Source organism: Hippoglossus stenolepis, chromosome 20 (assembly GCF_022539355.2).
Source record: "Hippoglossus stenolepis isolate QCI-W04-F060 chromosome 20, HSTE1.2, whole genome shotgun sequence".
NCBI lineage: Eukaryota > Metazoa > Chordata > Actinopteri > Pleuronectiformes > Pleuronectidae > Hippoglossus > Hippoglossus stenolepis.
The window spans coordinates 3,245,642-3,261,437 of NC_061502.1; the positions used below are offsets into that span (position 1 = coordinate 3,245,642).

General features: G+C 42.2%; 1 protein-coding gene across 1 annotated transcript in view; it reads left to right on the forward strand.

The window, feature by feature from the left end:
- The window catches only part of enah (ENAH actin regulator), a 93,088-nt gene that overhangs the window by 62,028 nt on the left and 15,264 nt on the right, over nucleotides 1-15,796 (forward strand). Inside the window, 1 exon segment of the mRNA XM_035143452.2 lies at nucleotides 8,582-8,907. Within this exon segment, the coding sequence (XP_034999343.2) occupies nucleotides 8,582-8,907 (326 nt within the window).

Genomic DNA, 15,796 nt, shown 5'->3' on the forward strand with positions numbered 1-15,796 from the left:
CCCCTGCAGCTGTCCTCTGTCATGTTTCCTGGCCTTTACTTTCAACAAGTGTTATGATGCTTCCAACATTACCCCACATCCTCCCTGACTCTTCCTCACAGAGTCTTGAACTCAGTCATCCCAAGTTTTTGCAGAGAGTAAAGGAATATGTGTGCGAGAGCATGCATGTGCATGTGGGGATTCAGGCCGTGGCACTGCCCACGCTCCCTTAGCAACGGTTTCCCTGGCAACTTTTGTCAAGAGGCGAGTGAGATGCCAGTTAAATGGTGCAGGAGGCTTTTTCACAGCTTTGAATCCTGTGACGTTTCCCTGCAAAGCAGAGGGAGACGCGAGGAGGAGCCTCCTTTACATTAACACATCAGAGGAGAGAAGTAGACAGCAGATGGTGGAGATGGGAAGATTTCAGGTGGGAGCCTTGTGCTGGTCCCTTGGAAGTGGTGAAAAGATCAAATTTATAGAAACAATGCTGAATTATCAATAGTTCACACAGTTTAGTCACAATTGACTTCCTCATATTCTCACTCTGACTTATGCATAGTTACAAAATGTGGTCAATCATGCAGAAACTTTGAGTTTTCGAAAGAAAACAACCCCTGCAGCAAATAGCCTCTTTCTGGCACGTGCAAACACTCATTAACTCATTTATTGCCTTCAGTGACTCATTAAGACTCTTGAGGCAGGTCAAGAATTATCATTGGACAATTTTGTGGTAACACTCAACAACTGTGGGCTCCTCTGACTGCAAATCTAACTGTAATGCTGAATAATACTAAGGGCATAAAAAGATACCAGCACTCTAACCCAGCTTGAATTTTCCACTGTCCGAAATGTCATTAAGAAATGACAGTTTAGGAAGATAAGATCTGGAAGAAAAACTTTGAGATAAACCTGCAGGTCAGCTTGGCAGAAATGTTAATCTGACACAGTTAGAGTGGAGGTAAACTGTTCCACTGTGCAGCATCTTGCACAAACAGCGTCTGTACATGGAAGACATCAAACTGAATCCTTTCACAAAAGTCTTTGTCCGAAATCTGCAAAACAACTGAGCTCCTTGGCCACAAACACCAAATATGTGTTTAGACAGAAAAGAAGTAGCATTTTGTGAAAGGAACAAACTACCAAATATTGGGTTTGTGGCAGCCAGTGGAGCAGGAAACATTACATATAGTGGGAAGAATGGATTCAACTAAATATCAGCAAATTCTGGATGCAAATGTCAATTTTGAGCTTTTGGAACAGCCCTCACAGCCCCCTGACCTGAACATCAAGAACTGTTCAAGTCGTGGTATTTGTCAAGGAGGGGCTTAGTTTGACTCAATCTATACTAATATGGTTTCATATGAAAACCCATCATCTCTGCTACAGATTTGCCTGGAATTGTGCCTGCCTTTGCATGCCTCTATTGCTTAATATGGCACATTTACACGTTGATCTTAAGCATGCTCGTTAATTAACGTGCATTCATTGTCCCCTTTAAATACAAAAAAAACATTTGCTAGATAAGCATCACCTTTTTTTACTTACCTGAATCTGGATACCCTCGGTAGAATCGAAGCACAAATCACCATTTCTAAATCAGATCAGATTCCCAAACCTTATTCATGACAAACTTTTGGACTTGTCAAAAAGGAAAAGCACATGTGAAACTTACGACAGTAACAATGGTGTACGTTCCAGCAATTGTAAAAGTCAACAAAAAGAGTTCAAATCAGCTTTAGTTTAAATTAACACATCTTATCTGGCCTGTCATAACTGTGAGTTGTTGGCACAGGTTATGGCAGTAACTCAAAGGTTTTAACGGCTTAAAGTTTTTTTAATTTTGTACTTCTGAGACACAGCTCGCTCATGTGAGCAGAGAAAAAAGGTTGATCATTTCTCCTGCCATTCTTAATCAAAACTAAAGTGTTGGCAGTGAGAGAAGCTGCTCTCACTCAGCAGGAATGCGTGTGAGGAGAAGACAAGCGTTGCAACCTCATGACATCAGCTCAAAGGCTAAGCTGTGTCGTAAACTCAGAGGTGTCCCTCTGACGGAAGACAGGCTCGCTGTCCCCAGTTAGTCTGCGTATCTGCATGTATACACGCGCGCGCACACACGCACACACACACGCACACACAACACCTCTAGACAAGTTATTTTGAGATTGTGTGAACATTGTTTAGGAATGTCATGATCTCCTGTCCAGGGAATTTGAAGTTAGAGCGCGTGTGTCTGTCCGTCCATCCGTCCCTGTGTGTGTGTGTGTGTGCATGCGTGCGTGCGTGCGTTTGATTAGTTATTATTTGTCTGTTCACACTTGACGTGAAAATTCATCCTTATTGTGTCTTCTGTGACCATAGATCTTACTTCCCTGTTCGCAAAGACTAAATCATGTTGTGTTGTGTTTGTGTGTCTGCGAGAGAGAGAGAGAGAGAGAGACTGATTGAATGAAAGAATGACTTTACCAAAGATTTTACCAAAGTAAAAGTCTGAGTAATCAGATCGCATTCAGGACGTATTTGGGTCCATTTAGACTGTGCTTGTGGATGACCACTTCAGGACGGATGTTATTACCAGGTCTGGACAGGATCTATAAACAACGAATGCACAGCTGTCGAACTTTCAGTGCAAAGTTAGCAAACAGTCATGAGTTGAAAAAGCTTTCAGAGCTTTATTGGAATTTGCTCCTCCAGCTAAAGTTCCCATGAAAAAACATGAAAGGTTAGCTTCGATGTTGAAACTAGATATTCTTTCATATTACTGTTTTTTCATTACGTTTGCTTTAGTATATTTTTTTGTATATTTTGTCTGTTAAGTTGTACTTTTACTATCAAATGAGTACTCCGCTCAAGATTTCACGTAAATGCCTAGTAGAATAAAATTATGCCATTTTAGATCTTCTGTGCTGCTGCCTTGAAGACGTGTGTGAGGCAGGATCAGCTTTATTGGCCAAATGTGAACATATACAAGGAATTTGACTCTTGTTTGTGTTTCTCTCAATGACTTACACATGCTAATACAATAAATATACAGCAGAACCAGAACAAGAAAGCTTAAAGTCCAGTAAAATCTGTTCTATACATACATCCCTCTATCATAAATCAACTTAATACCTTTTATTAAATTCCTTCAGCCTTCACTACAGGCAGTATATTATGAGTCTGGACAGAAACAGGCAGAGACATTAAACAATGAGGCTGTAATTCTTGTTTAAGGTTTCAACTATGAAAAAAAGAAAATGAATCATATGTTAATTTAATTCTGTGATGTGATGCAATGACTACTAAAACTTATATAGTGGGTTTCAGACAAATGGTGCGTGCATGTGTCTGTGCATGTGTGTGTACTCGTTTTTGTTACCTCTTTAGGAACTATGCCATAAACACTGACCTTGTCAGGACCAGTAGACAACATGAGGAACGAAGCTCAGTCCTAATGAGGAAAAATATCATTTCTGAGGTCCTGGTTAATATTAGTGGAAAGATGTGAATTGGTCATGGTTTGGATTAGGGATATGGTTTTAGTTTGGCTGTGCACACTGAATGTAAGTCAATGCAAAGTCCTAATAAGGATAGCAGTGCAAAACCATGTGTAATATTTTTATACTGCATGTTGGTATTGTGGAGGCACGTGTTTGTGCTGCTGTCACAGCCATTTAAGCCATTCATTTTTCAATCACCCACCACTATGGTAGAGTATTACTGAATTCCACCACGGTCTCACTCCAATACCTGCAGAACCTGCCACACTGCCAGTAAACAGACTGTACCAGCTGACACCATTTGGTTGGCTAGTTGTTTTTGGCCGTCCTACCCAGAAGAATGCAATCTGATCTGCCTCATTAGGCTGAGTTTACTACCATCACACCATTACATGATGAGATAAGTTTCATCATGAAGATGTTACACTGCTGAGGAGCCTACTGGGGCTAATTTGCTATCAGAGAGAATTCATTATGTTAGACGAGGGAATCCCCCTGAAGAGACTGTAAAATCCTCGGGGACGAGACACTGCCCAGCTTCCAGTGGCTGTGAATTCAGGTTACCTCTGTGTGTGTGTAATTACATCAGTGGACCACTGAAGCACCGTGGGAACTAGGACATTTCATGTGTGTGTATTAAGTCCATGATTTTCATATTAAAAAATGAGCAATAGAAATGTATGTGTGTTTGCATAGGAAGCCAAATTTCCCATTTTTTATGGAAGGGAAGAAGAGGGTGAAATCTAAGCTGCAAGCATACTAGTAGCCATGCCTACTAAATATCTGTATAGAAATTCTTCAGGATGGGACTCTGAAGGTTTGGGGGGGTCTGAATATATGTATTGTTAAGTTAGAAGAACTTCCTGTGTCATGGCGAAACATCATAACTTTGACAGCATTGCTATGGGGACGCTGTTTAACAAAAAACTAAATATTTTAAAGATCGTTCCTTGTGAATGTCTCAAAAACAATGAGAATTTTATCAATTCTGTTGAAGAAGTTTGTTAAAATACAATCCCCTCAACTCGCCAAAATGGCCTAATTCTTGCTGTTTTAAAGCTATGGTCCCAGGGGGCTTTTTTGTACATCCAGGCGAGCTGTATGACATGTCCTGTGGGGGCTGCTGTGTGGGGTGCAGCTGTGTCACAGCCAGACTCCACAGTTTTGAGAGAATTAGCGTCAGTGCTGCTTATGTTCTGTCTAATCAGCCGTAATGCTATCAAAAGATGGTAAATTCAGTTAAATTCTCTGATTAGATCCTGTTCCTCTTGAAGGTGTGTGAAGAGGTGGGGGTGAGGTTGCAAAGACGGCCGTTAAAAATCTACCAGGTAGTGATTCGATTAATGGTTCCTTTTAATTAACACGTTGAAAGTGAATTTTTACTAAAAAGTCTTTGTAATGTAATTATGTTAGTTTTATTCATATTTTGGTACTTCAAATTAAAACATTTTTCACCTAATCAGAGCGGCTCATGACCGACTGATCTCGTGCTGGGAGAAGCTTCATAGCATCTGTGGCGCCCCAGCGGAGTCTGAGGGCAGCCTGGAGTTTGGTTTGAGCCCCCGCTGCCATCTTGACAGTTACTGGAGCCAGAAATACTGGTGAGCTGGAGATGGATTGGAGGGCGCTGAGGAGGATCGAGCAAGTGGCTGTTACCATGGCTGACTGTGATAGGCTGACTCTTGTGTCAGTTAGGCAGGAATCTTAATATATTCTTAATGAACAATATACAACCTTTAGGAGTGGCTGTGGCTCAGGAGGTAGAGCGGGACATCCGCTAACCCACGTGTCGGCAGTTCAATCTTAGTCTCCCCCAGTTTGTGTGCCGAAGTGTCCTTAAGCAAGAGGCTGAACTTCAATTGCGTGCGTTAGACAAAAGTGCTGCACATAGATGTGTGACTTGTAGCATGGATGTGACTTGTACTTAGAAACTGGTGAGATATGTGCTGAAACATACAACAGACTATTACCAACTTCCTACAGTCGAAAGAAAAATCATAATTTTGCCAAAGTTACGTTTTGAAATCAGCAAAGAAACCTGACATTCTTTCCTTTTTTAAGTAACCAGCTTTTCCTTGGTTTCTGATAAAGGACAGGTGTATGTGACATTTCTCACAGCAACCTGATGCACAAGAGCCACTGTTCCCAAACAACTGAACCAATATGCCCTGAGATATTGTGCGTTTGTGAGTCAGTGGCAGAGTAAGGGTCATTTGTTTGTGTGTGTGGGGCAGATGGAAGGAGAGGGAGGGAGCGTTTTGCATGAGGCAATGTTAACGCTACGACTTTCAGCTGAGTCAGCTCTAGCAGAACAGGATGTGTGTGTGTGTGTGTGTGTGTGTGTGTGTGTGTGTGTGTGTGTGTGTGTGTGTGTGTGTGTGTGTGTGTGTGTGTGTGTGTGTGTGTGTGTGTGTGTGTGTGTGTGTGTGTGTGTGTGTGTGTGTGTGTGTGTGTGTGTGTGAGAAAAATATAGTGCAAGTTGGCATGTAGCTCTGGTACCCAGCTCTCTCTCTCTGCTTTTGTAATTTATGAACGTAACACTCGCTCATTTACAGCCAGTGAAATCTACAGCCGTGTAAATCATAGAATGTGACAAAACACTTTCCAATTAAATGACAGATTTCCTGGGAACCTCGTGTTTGTGTGTGAGTGCACACCACACACTCTCTCCCTGTACCACTTGTTTGTTCGTAAGAATAAATCTTCACACTATCATTGTGATGATGAAGCATGACTTGTGTACCTTTCCATTTATACATCCGCAAGACATGTGAGTATGAAAAAGCTCACATCATGTAGTTTATACTGTGTGCTCATGAGTTTCTGTGAGTGTCATTATACAGACATTACCCAGTGTTCACCCTGGAGAGCTAGTGTTTAAAAAGCTCCAAATAAACATGACAATAATTAAGACAAAAGAGCTCATCTTCCTTACATCCATCCAATCCTCCATCCAACTGTCCGTCCATCCATCCATCCAATCATCCAACCATCCATCCCTCCATCCAATCATCCATCTTTCCAACCATCCATCCAATCCTCCATCCAACTGTCCGTCCGTTCATCCATCCATCCATCCATCCATCCATCATCCATCCATCCATCCATCCATCCATCCATCCATCCATTATTCATCCATCCATCCATCCAACCATCCATCCATCCATCCATCCATCCATCCATCCATCCATCCATCCATCCATCCATCCACTGAACCACAGATCCATCCATCCATCGACTGACCCACCTACCCATTCAACTATCCATCTATACCACTTATCCTAAGAGCCGAATTGCTAAACATATAAAACCAATTAATAGGGAAAAAAGTTGAGATGGTCGAGGATCTTAAATATCTTCATGTACACGTTCACATCAGTCTTTGCTTTCAAGGAAAACACTAACTAAGAATAGCAACTTTGTAGTGAGCCAAAATATTATGGAAACTGTGTAACTCTTCGGAGCTTCAGAGCCAAGGGTCGGTGGTAAGGTTATGAAACAATATCAATAATTATCACATTAAAATTTGTATCAATAGCCGTATAACAAACGTCCAATATATATAGATATATTGCTTATGCTTTGTGTAAGCACAGTGAGGAGGTACAACGCACAAAACGTTTTACTATTTATCAAGTGTTTGTGATTCTCTGCCCATCAAAAATCGGTCTTAAAACAAAAATAAAAAACAATTTGACATTATTCGCAATAATTATTGATATGTACGTTTTGACCGTGTCACCCAGCCCTGCATGGTGGGACACACTTCATCGTTTGTTCTATCTATGTGCTGCAGTAATCTGTTACAGTGACATGCTGCAGAATGGCCTCCACAGACTTTGGGAAGCCATAAAAGCTGCTGGGTCTTATGTATGGTGAACTCTTTTGGGGCGTAAAGCTGACAGAATTATTAACGACCCTTCTCATCCACCACACAGTGAATTTGAACTTTCATCCTGGGGGAGATGTTATAGATCACAGATGGCTAATAGAAAAATCTATAAGAAATCCTCTGTCTTAAGTCCTGTCAAGGTAATAAATGAAACAAGGACCCTGTGGACTTTAGGATACAGGGTGATGCTCCTGCCTGTGCTGCAGTTATTTTGCCCAGTAGGTGAATGTGGAGTTACGTTGACCTTTATAATGCTGAAAGTGTGTATTGTCATATATTCTGTATGTTTAGATTTTTATGACATGTCAAAGGAGCTTCCTCTGTGAACACATTTTCATTCATAGCTCATTGTGTCAACGCTATATAAGACATTTATCACCATGGAATACTGACTTGCACATATTAGCTATTCACTGCGCCTATTCTCAATTGCCTCTCGCTCTTATTTGATATTCTCGCACAAACTGCTGAGACAACACTTCTGTATCCCCACAGGAGTCGTTAAGCTTTTTTTAACATTGAATCTCAGATGTAGTAAAAAGTGGAATGGCAGCCTTTCCCTGTTATGCTGTAACTCTCGTTCTCACATGCACTCATACACACATGCACAGACACACATTGGCTGCTTACATGGTCCATTTCTCCTGTTTCCCCTCCACTGCTGCTGGGGTCTCACATTACCAGTGTCTCTACAGTTGCCGTCCGCTGACACCTAGTGACCAAACCTGAGTCTGCAGACACGGTTTGTGCTGAACACCCTTAGAAAAACCTCCCTCAGCCCATCATACTTCAACATCACTAATGATTTTGCAGCCCCGTCCCAAGAAAACCAAAAGAAAACCAAAAAAACATTTGCAATTTTATTCTGTTTTCTATTTCCTCTGTTAGACAGACAGCTGTTTTCTTGCAGCTGTGTCCAACTAAGAAAGGATTTTTGCCCCAGGCACTGTATTAATGTGGATGTTTTTTAATGTGTCCAAATTTTAGCAAAGCTGGCTGTGGTTGCATAAGAGCATAAGAGTCATATTATATAATGACATGTCTTATATAATGACAACAGGGTCCAGGGGTCAAGACAGGCCCCTTACTAATTTACTCATTTTGACACCTTCTGTCACTTTTGTTCAGGTTTTTTTTTTATCTTCAACCACTATTCATTTCCTCCTTTTATTGGTGCTGGTTGAATTTATCGAGTCTTATCTTGATATGTATTGTTGTCATTCCTCTCCAGGCAACTTCAGGAGCTGCAGAGGCAGAAGGAGATGGAGCGAGAGCTTCAAGAGAGGGAGCGGCAGGAGCACGAGCACGAGCGCCTGGAGCGCGAGATGCTGGAGCGCGAGCAGGAGCGCGAGCGTCAGGAGCGGGAGCATCAGGATAGGGAGGCGCAGGCGGAGAGGGAGCGACTCGAGCGTGAGCGCCAGGAGCAGCAAGAGCAAACCGAGCGTGAGCTGATGGAGAGGGAGAAGGTGGAGAGAGAGCGGCTGGAGAGGGAGCAGCAGGAACAGTTGGACAGAGAGCAGCAGGACTGGGAGAGAGGGAGACGTGTCTCGAATGCCGGTGAGTGATACACTTACATTTCCTAATATACACACACTTGGGTTTGAATTTTTGAAGGCGAGTGTAAGACTGTTGGACTGAAGATATAAAGAATCTATGATTTTTGAAAATGTTCAGTTAATTGATACTATGAGTGATGGTCAGTAAAGCACTTCTCTTTTCAAATAGTTACCGAGGTGTTAATAATAATGGCAGACATGCTTGGTCCTATTAGAACAGTAGTTGTTTCATGATAAACTGCAACTGAATATTTTGTTTCACTAAATAAAAATTTGGATCTACAGTAAAATATTAGTCCCAATCCATACTACATACCAACTGCATACAGTAGATCCTCACATCAACAGTAAACCTTACATGTGCATTTAATACATGCCAATATAACACATTATAGGCCCACAATACTATATATAATGCATTGACATGGATTCATACAATGCATGTCAATCCAACCATTAAAATAACTGCCAATTAAACTGAACAATAAGATTAGTTTTTTGTCTTTTCTCTGTTATTCACAAAAACGCAGTACATTTTCTGCTGCTGTGACCACTTTCACATTGATCATATTTTTTTCGTTGGGACAATAACGGACATTATTATCAACACCTTCAAAAGTTATTCAATATTCATACTGACTTTTATAGTATACTTTCTGATTTCCAGTCACACACTACATGCTTATTTAGATTTACTATATAGTGTGGAATTGGGACACAGCTTTCATCCAACAAGATTCCCCCGTCAATTTATAAGAAGCCTTAGTTTTGGTTTAATAAGTAAAACTCTAACTTTGAATGCGTGAAAGAAAGATTCTGCTCAATGAAGATGAGAAACTCAGAAACCCAGTCTGTGAATTTAAAGTGCCTTCCAATAAAGAGGCCACAGCATAAAGGCCTTAAAGCATGGGAGGAGTTGCTCTATTGCCCCTCTGGTCAGTGCTAACATTGTTAGCTAGCCTTCATAACATGACAGTATGGTCATTTACCCATGGGGTGGTGTCAGGAGCTATGAACAGATTGCTAAGACCAGGGGCACGGGGGTAATAAGTGTGTGAGTCTTTGCACATGAGTAGAGGGGTGATTGCAGAACTTTAGAAAGAGCGCTGCAAACTCCTACACCAGTCACACACACACACACACACAAAACTACTGACACTTCACACACACATTCACAAATATAATTGAGGTGTGATGCTGGTGCACAGACATGTCTTAATGTCGAGAGATTCCCTATGGGAGGAAACAGTGACTTCCAGCAAATCCTTCCAAAATAAACTCCACTTTCCCTATATTCCCATTTTTGAACTATTCAAGCTATATGTTCAGCCCAGATGAATGAATATTTTAATCTAGCAGCAGGGACAAGGTTGAGCCACAGGTGGGAAAACACTGTTAACAACAATCTAAACTGGAGCTGTAATGGATCAGGTTTTGGTTGTGTGAAACTGTCAGAGGGGAATTTCCAACATTTAAGGACTGGGTCAGTAGGGAAGGCTTCGCTGTGTAGCATGCTTCAGTGCCACAGTCAGCCTATTAGCATATGCATGCATAAACACAAACACACACACACACACACACAGGCAGGCAGACACAGTTCAGAATTACTCACAGGCTAAAAATACATCATCAGGGAGAATGATGGTGAGACCCCCAGGGATGAATGTACACGTGTGTGTGTGTGTGTTTGTGTGCATACGTGCTAAAGCCCCAGGATAAGAGGGAGGAGTTATTTAATTTCACATGTCACACAAAAATCAGAGATAACAAACACACGGGACATGCACACACAAATACAGGAGCAGCACATACACATGCATGCATGGTTTGTTTGAACATACTTTATGAGTCTGGGGGCTTTGATGTGAGCTTGTGATTTAACATTTAACACCTCTGTGTTTCTCTCTGACAGGATAACTCTATCTGACTGTTAGAGCTATGTGTTTTCTTACTGTTTTTTTTATCAAATCAGACTGTTAACAGTTCAGTTTAATAAGATCGGATCGCCTTTTCTGATCAAACCCCTCAGTTTCTTGTCAGGCAAACTTGACTAGACATTTTCTATCATGTCTGTAATTTTCCCTTGATGAGGCCCATTCTGTTGAAGGACCCTTACGGTGCTTTTAGCTGGCTGAAAATTGCTAATTAGCATCATCAGCATCTATTGTGGATAAGGACCCTCGCGACAAACTGGCAAAGTGAAATAAAAAATTTGAAGGAGGTCCCTCTAAGATGTTTAATGTGTATACTTGCATACTTACTGCAGAGATCTTACATCATAATGTCTATAACTAATACCTCTCTTTCTCATCATGCTGTTCAGATGTGTGTGACTAAAAATGTACCTTAACTAAACTGTTAAAATTATAACCTAAGGGGTTCAGTGGATCCTCTTGACCATCATTTGTGCTAAAAGTCCAGTTCGTTCAGCACAGAGGAGCTGAGCTGCAATATGGCTTTGTCTTCTTCTTCATGTGTGCACATGCGCTTAATATTCTTGTGTGCACGTGTCCAGCAGTCAGCATAATCAGCGTGTTCTGGACGTGGGTTTATTGTGGAATGGCAGAGCAAAGCTGGGGCCTCTCAGTCACATGACCAGCCCAGAGCTACAGAGAGTGGGGGGTATGACGGAAAGAAGGATGGAGAAGGATGGAAAGGGTCAAACGAACAAGGAAGGAGATGGTAGCAGAGCAGTGGATTAAAGGAAATGAAGGATAAAGAATAGTTGGCAGAGGCGGAGGAAGAAGTAAAGCATGAAGGGAAATTCTGGGTCGATGAAAAAGAGATGGAGTGTGTGGTGAACTGGGAAAATGAGAGTGAAATTGTGGGTGTAGTGGAGTGGAAGTTGGAATGAGCAGTGACTCCAGTTGGAGAGGATAAATGGTACAAGCTGTCAGATCGTTCAGCTGGGAGAAGCAAAAAGATGTCACACAGAGGAAGGGATGAGCCAGGCAGTCTTACAGTCCTTCACGTGAATTCAAGTCGTGTCCGTCAAAGCTGTTGTGTGCGTATTTGAAAGAGAGTTTGTGTGAAATGTGTGATAGTGTGTGAATTTGAGTGCATGTGTAGATCTGAACCATGCAGTGATTTTATGTTTGTCAGTTTCTCTTTGCAAGAAAAACATCTATATATATATCCGACAAATAATTTGGGATAGTTTGCACTTACAATAAAGGAAATCCTGCAGCATGCCTTTTATTACAGATACTAATGTGCAGCACTGTAGTTTTGTTGACGGGTAATTATCAATATCTACACTCAGACTCAACCCAGAGCAAAATATTTAAAATACAGCCATGAGAATAAGGATTTAAATGAGGTGTAGAGTGACATCAATAGTGAGGGGAAGTGGAGCAGAAGGTGAACCGTGGATTAACAACTTCACACCATCCCCACACACACACACACACACACACAGAAGGAAACATACAGCATGTCCATACACAGTAGTTCAGCCTGCATTAAGAGCTGCAATAAACACAATAAAGGTAATGAGCTAGAGAGGGCTACACTAGGCTTAATTGACCATGCAACTATCCCCAGCACTGAGTACTGAACTGGAAAGAGGAGACTCGGTTCATATGAAGAGATACTGGAACAACTGGTAGAAGTTTTAAAAATCAGCCAGGTTAGTATTTCACAATATTTGTATCTAGGTCAGGATTCTTAAAAAAAACATTTCCCGACATAAAAATAACAATCTTTTTGGAAAAATATTATTGCCCCGTTTCATATTTGGATTTACTCTAAAACATAATAATCATTATCATTGATAAATTGATAAAAATATGTAAAATCCTGTATTGTTTGGCTTACAGTCTACAAAAGGTATCGCACTAAACACAAGCTTCTTTTGTAAGAACAGTGGAAGGCAACACCAATTTTAACTCTAGTTCTGCTTTTATTTCTATCTTCTATTTCTATCTGTCGGCTTGTCTTTTGAAGGGTCACTGTCTTGCATGTCTGCTTGTTTAAGCACTGCTTAGATTATAACCTTATCTTAAATGCAACCATGGATCAAGAAGGCAACCATCACAACTTACAGTCTTTGTATTAAAAGTCGTGGGGCTGCTGGAGCCAATCCTGACATTGGTCAAGGAGCAGGGTTCACTTTGGACAAGTCTACTCAGATTTTTACTTGCATAATATTTAAGTTCTAGATATTATTTCTTACAATTCTATGGGTGCGTGCTACTTGGCAAAGTTTGAATTATCCTCCTCAATCCATTTGTTTTTCCCTCTTCTCATGCCTACTATGACTATGATAGCTGTGTGTCTCTGGCTCTGTCCACAGTGCTAACACTTTTCCACTAACATAGTAGCATCAGCTCAGACTCAGAAAGTGCACAGAACCAGGAAATAAAGGTATATAGCTCTGTGCTGGTTATTCCTGCTTCATCTGCCCCCTTCTCTTTTTTCCTCCCTCCCTCCTTCCTTCTCTCTTTCCTCACCTGCTGTATTTCCCTCCTGTGTGCACAATGGCTGCTTCCTTCCTGCCTTTTTTCCTTCCTTCTGTCTCCCCCTTCCCTTCTGTCCTGTCTTGTCTTTGACCTTGGTTTGTCCATTGGCGTGACGTGTGTTTTAGCTTTTGAAAGCACCCTGTACACTCCCACACCTCAGGAGTACGGTAGAACATCCTCAACACCCGTATCTCCATCCACACCCACCTACCCAGCTCCTGGGACTTCATTATCATTATCCAACGCCACACCCCCAACCCCGCCACTCAGGCACTCAGCGTCCCGATTCGCCACCTCGCTCGGTTCTGCGTTCCACCCGGTACTGCCACACTACGCCACAGTTCCGAGGCGACAGCAGGCGCTCCCGCAGGCCCCGCCCCCTGCTCCGGCCCCGGCCCCTGCCCCCCCTGCTCCACCCAAGTCTGTGGTGTGGTCAGCGTGCAACTTTACGCCCTTGCCTCCATCACCCCCTGTCATGATAAGCAGTCCTCCAGGCAAGGCCGCTGGTCCGCGGCCACTCATCCCAATCGCAGCACCTTCCCCTCTGACCCAGAAGCCTCCCTCGCCATCCCCCAACGGCCCACCCATGTTTCCCGCACCCTCTCCTTTGACCATCCCGCACAGTCATACTCCTATCGGCATCGCCTGTCCAACACCACCACCCCCACCCACCCCACCCCCTCTCCCCTCCCTGTAGCTTCCCATCCGTCTTCCTCCTTCGCCTCGTCTCCCCCCTCCTCATCCCAGGCTCCTGGTGTGCCCTCTCCCTCCACAGCGTCCCTTGCTGCTGCAGCCACTGCCGCCACCTCTGCCTCTGTTGAGCACCTCTCCCTCCCCCTGGGCCTGGGCCTGTCGGGGCCGGGGGAGCTGGACACAGCTGCAGGCCCAGAGTCCCAGCTGCCTCAGGGGGGCTTCTCCTGTCAGCCCCAGGGTAAGGCCTCCAGTCTGGATTCTCCTCTCTCTCTCTCACTGCCTCTGTCCCCTCTGTCTTTCACTTCCTCTGACTCACTCACTAACAGGGGGGACACTACTCTGTTGGATCTGTAAAGTTGTCTTGTCTTTTAAAACTATGAGGCAGCCGCTCGCCTTAAAACAATGAAAGCATTTCATGATAAAGATATTACTTTTTTTTTGTTTGTACATAAAATATTTAAGTTGAGAAAATTAAACATGTGTTTAGTTTACTAATAACAACAAAACACATTAGATGTATTAAAACTTTAGTTAAAATAACATAACAGCAATAAAACACATTGTAGTTGTAGACTTTTGCATACAAGACATTTGAAATAATACTTTTATACTTTATGCAAGAGCAGGTTTGTCCTTCACTCTGATGGTGATTTTATAAGTTTTGAATTTTGGGCTCTAAAGTTCAAACATACTTCATACACTTTTGATACTCTGGGCACATTGCCCTGTAAGTACACCCCTGACAACACGGCCTTCCAAGGTAAAACCTGCTTTTGACGAGTCCAGCTTTTGGGCCACATATTCCTGAGGCGGGAGGCAGGAGTGCTGGAGTGTTTAGAAAACAAAAGGATATCACTTTTGTTGGAAACACTGTCATTTTACTGGCCAGCGAGTGATTGTTTACAGGACCTGGAATCACTGAATGTTAAAAGGTTAAAAGGTAAAGTAAAACTAAAGTAAACAATCGGATTAGATAAAGTTACTTATAGAGCTTCTTTTGAGAAGTGAAGCAACTTTTCCAAAGATTTCAGAGAGATTACACCTCACACTAAGTAAAAGTGGTTGTAAGAAGGCTTGACCAATGCAACCCTTACTTCTTAACAGTATCCATCAGGCTTGGACACAAAGCACATCGACATCATCACATTCTTCCCCCAAAAATCAAAACAAGCCAGATTTCAAAAGCAAAAAAACTTTGTTGTGGCTGACATTCATTTAAGATGTTGATGTTAACTTGTAATGTCATTCAAATTAAAAAATGTTAATTCTGAAACAATTTGTCAATCAAGCCTCATCTTGCTCAATTACACGATATCAACGGAAATAGCAGTGTTTTTGTAGATAGCTGATAACCAAACATGAAAACAAGGCTGTTATTCCTGATCAAGGCCAACAAATTGAGTGACTTAGAAGCTGGCAAAGAGCTGCAGTTTTGATAAGGGTATGTAGCCTTGGCTAATAATTTATCTGTGTATTGATGTGCAATCTGGTCAAAGAAACTAGTGGAAACCATTATCTTTTCAAAAGTTCGGTTGAGTAATTACATCAAATTCAGTGTTGAGCTGAGTACTCGAAGTAGAAACAAATTGCAGGTGTATCACAAAGGGAGTTCCATTGCACTGTTTTCAGAGGAGTGTTGCCTTTCTTCTGGGAAATGCTTCAGTCCTTGCTGCCATTACCTGACTCTAGATTAAATCTATCAAGTGTCTTTTCCTCTTCCATGGTTCAGGCTGCAGC